Below are 3,719 nucleotides of genomic sequence, written 5' to 3' on the forward strand. Positions count from 1 at the left end.
GTGTTCATGTAATTACTTTTTTTAAGGTCTGTAACTTAAAATATTCAGTGGTGGATGTTTTTTTGTGGAAGATAATTTTGGCAGCAGACAGACTTCAACATTAAAATGATATGACATGTATTTGTTTTAAATAAAAACATAACAAATATATGTTATACCTCTAAAGAGCCTTTACTGTATATATACATGGAGGTCTGCAGAGAGAGAGAATGTCTGTAACTTTAATATGGTGTGTCCGATAATCATCTGGAAGATTGTGATAGAAACTTCTTTCAGCAAATCTTAGATGAGTCACTTCCTCAGAAGGATAACATATTTAGAAATTGAAACCCTCAACCTCGGTCACATGCGCTGCAGTCCCTGCTGCAGAGCTGACCTGAAGAAAAAAGTTGGCATTTTTTAAAAGCAATGGAGGAAATCAATGACGATGTTGAAACTGTGAAACCCCTAACCCCAAGATCAGCAATACAAGAAGGTAAGTGTCAGTCAGACGGAGTGAGCTGTGGATTGTGGATTTATTATACTCACTGGTCTTCTCTGTGTTCAGGTCCCAGGAGATTTCCCCGAGCGTCTGTTCTCGGTTTTGGGCTGCTGAGTGTTTTCCTGCTGGCTGTCTTCATCGGACTCAAAGTCTACTGTTAGTCTGTTTTATAAGTTAATGTAATTTGGAATTTGGAATTTTCAAAAGCACTTTCTGCCCTCTGCCTTTTACTTAAGTTTGTATCAGTATGAGGTATTTTCTGTTTAGAAAACGTGTCTCTTGTTCATTTCAGGCCATTACTCAGATGGTGTTGCAGCTGCAGATCTCTCCGCTGTCAAAGCAAACCTGTCCTCAGTGACTGAAGAGAGAGACAGACTGAAGGCCAACCTCACCGAAAAGACCAGAGAGGTGGACAGGCTTCAGAGTTTGATGGAAAAGGGTGAGTGCTTCATGTGGGGGTTTGCATAGGGCTCGGTATGTGTATGTAAGATATCAATTATCATAATATTTTGTACAAAATACCTCAATATTGATAGTCTAACGCTGACTATTGATACTTTCGTAAAATAGTTACACAATGACACTTTTCATTAATGATAATCAAGAATTAGTTTTTAATGACTTAGTTGTGAGTGATTTCATTTATAGTTTGTTTTATTTTTCTTCACCCACCATATTTATATTTCTCTGTAAACTATGCTTATGGCCAGTTTCCTTGTCTAAATAACTTTTTAATATAAGCAATTGGAAGAAGAACTTAGTGGTTGTTTGTTCCAGATATTTGCAGCATAATAATAATAATAATAATAATAATAATAATAATAATAATAATAATAATAATAATAATAATAATAATAATAATAATAATAATAATAATAATAATAATTTCCAGTCGGTCTAGTAACTAACACCGAAATGTTGCCACTGTCTGTGTGGATGTCATTGAAGACTTTAACAAGATCAGTCTCAGTGCTGTGGTGCCTGACTAGATCGAAACAGTTATTTAAATCCCAAAAAAGAGAAGTAGTACTCTTTTGATCCCTCTAAAAATGCTTAATAAATATGTTTTTTCATTATTATTACAAAAGTGACATATAATGCACTCAAGAGTTCCATATTTCAGCAGTTAAAGCATTAAATCAACAAGATCTTAAAACTTTTACAGAGAAAACGTGTCCAGCAGGATGGAGGAAGTTTGGTAGTTCCTTTTATCTCCTCTCTACTGAGGAAGCTTCTTGGGAACAAAGCAGAGACAACTGCACAGCCGGAGGAGCACATCTGGTGACCGTAGACAGTGAGGAAGAACAGGTAATGTGTGCTGCTTTAACACTTGTGATTGTATAACTCCTGCTTTTATCAATCAATAATGTTTTTATTCTACATATACTAGCAAATGTGTCTATCAGCTATAATAATTATGTTACAACAATGGTGTTAATTACATATTTCTGAGCTAGTAAAAAGGGAAAAGTTATCTGAATGTTGATGTCCATCCCAGTAAACTGCATTTTTAATATGTGAACAGGAATTAATCTCTAGCAAGATCATGGAAGACACTTGGATTGGTTTGAGTGACAGAGAAGAGGAGGGGACCTGGAAATGGGTGGATGGATCTCCACTGAATCTGAATCTGACGTAAGGCTTTACTTTGGTTTTAAATACAGACGCTGGTTTATGTTGTGACCTTTCTAAATGTTTCACATGTTTCTGTAATGGGAGTTAACACAACACACAGGATGCATTTAAACATAGGGTGTCTGCCCCTTTCACCAGAAGATTCATTTGGGTTTTAAGAAAAGAACATGGCTGTATTACTTATAGTTATTTGTATTTGATGTCCAATCTTTTAGTTTATCTTGTTTTCCTGTAATACCTGTTAGGTTTTGGGTCAAAGGAGAGCCTAGTAATGGAGGAGTGGGTGAAGAGGACTGTGCAGTCATCAAACCTGACACCAAAAGGTGGAACGACCAGCCCTGTAAAGACCATATATATTGGATCTGTGAGAAAGAAGCTTAACATTGGTGTCTGTTTGGATACCAAACATGCAATCATGCTTTTACAATTTATTTTAAATTGAGTTATTTAAAACTATTCAAAATTCCTCGTTTCATGAATAAGAATTACGTTTCATGACTCGATAAATCACAATTTATTTATTTTCTGATTAATATCAGCAATAAATAAATAGTAATTTAATTTGTTTTTGCCAACTATTATTTGCCTCAATTAAATTAGTATTAATAATCCTTTTACCCATCAACATAAAAACAGCTTCTTAAAAACATCTGCTGATAAGCCCACAGTTCCTGAAAGCTATAATATTGAGGGTGCCTTATTGTGCAGAATATGATACAAATAAGAAAAATTTAAACTTTCAAACATTATTGAATAATTCAGAAATATACAACAATACTCTAGTCTCAGCATTGGTCTAACTTGTTCAAATATGTAAAATAGCCTGTGTGTTTATACAGTATGTTTCCTAACAATGACCTCTTGTGGCCATGTGAGTACAGATCTATTGCAGGTATTTAACATTCATAGGTACCAGCCACTTTGTACATACTGTAAGAACTAGTGCTGTCAATTAATACAAAAATGTATGTATGTTTATCACAATAATACTCCGGGACTTGAACTGCAGGATTTGCTCATGATTCATTTAAAAAGTAAACTGCCTTTTATTTGAAGTTAATTACAGAACTTTAGTAAATGGGCAAATTAGATATAGCTAGATCAGGAAATGGCAACTTTGAGCATGCATACAAAGATAAAAACCATAAAAAGATATTGTGGGTGTATTACATGTTCTCTGACAAGATAAAGCTTTTCCACTTCAACACACTGCTGTTATCAGATAAAAAGCAGCTTTACCACTTCACCTTTTTTTCTCAAAGTGAACAACTCCTCCCTGAAAGTTATCTTTGAAATGATGTGCACTTTTTATATTTATGATCAGCGGCAGACAGAGTACTTCAGAGGAAAGACAATTGTGTTTATCAGCATTTAAAATTAATATCCCTGCTTTCACAACAATGTCATGCTATTCTCTTTTTATTAACCAGTAAAACAGATCTATACAGGATCAATACATTTAGAATATTATTCATCTGTATGGCTTTGTAAGATGATATGTCTCTATTTAACACAATGGACTTGATTATCTCTTTATTGTCAATGTGCTTTGGCAATAGTATGTTTTCAATATGGGCATGTCAATAAAGCTTATTTGAATTTG

The 3,719-nt window shown here is 34.2% G+C and overlaps 1 protein-coding gene across 1 annotated transcript; it reads left to right on the forward strand.

The window, feature by feature from the left end:
• The first annotated feature begins 371 nt into the window (after nucleotides 1-371).
• LOC117495868 (C-type lectin domain family 4 member E-like) lies at nucleotides 372-3,719 on the forward strand. Its single transcript, XM_034147449.1, has 6 exons — nucleotides 372-475; nucleotides 548-637; nucleotides 774-920; nucleotides 1,647-1,789; nucleotides 2,007-2,116; nucleotides 2,362-3,719. The coding sequence occupies exons 1-6, from the start codon at nucleotides 409-411 to the stop codon at nucleotides 2,495-2,497; spliced, it is 693 nt and encodes a 230-aa protein (XP_034003340.1). The 5' UTR covers nucleotides 372-408; the 3' UTR covers nucleotides 2,498-3,719.

Source organism: Trematomus bernacchii, unplaced genomic scaffold (genome assembly GCF_902827165.1).
Source record: "Trematomus bernacchii unplaced genomic scaffold, fTreBer1.1, whole genome shotgun sequence".
NCBI lineage: Eukaryota > Metazoa > Chordata > Actinopteri > Perciformes > Nototheniidae > Trematomus > Trematomus bernacchii.

Coding starts and splice junctions, on each gene's coding strand:
- LOC117495868 (XM_034147449.1), top strand. CDS start 409: ATGGAGGAAATCAATGACGATGTTGAAACTGTGAAACCCCTAACCCCA. Junction 476..547: donor AAGATCAGCAATACAAGAAG/GTAAGTGTCAGT, acceptor CTCTGTGTTCAG/GTCCCAGGAGATTTCCCCGA. Junction 921..1,646: donor TCAGAGTTTGATGGAAAAGG/GTGAGTGCTTCA, acceptor AAACTTTTACAG/AGAAAACGTGTCCAGCAGGA.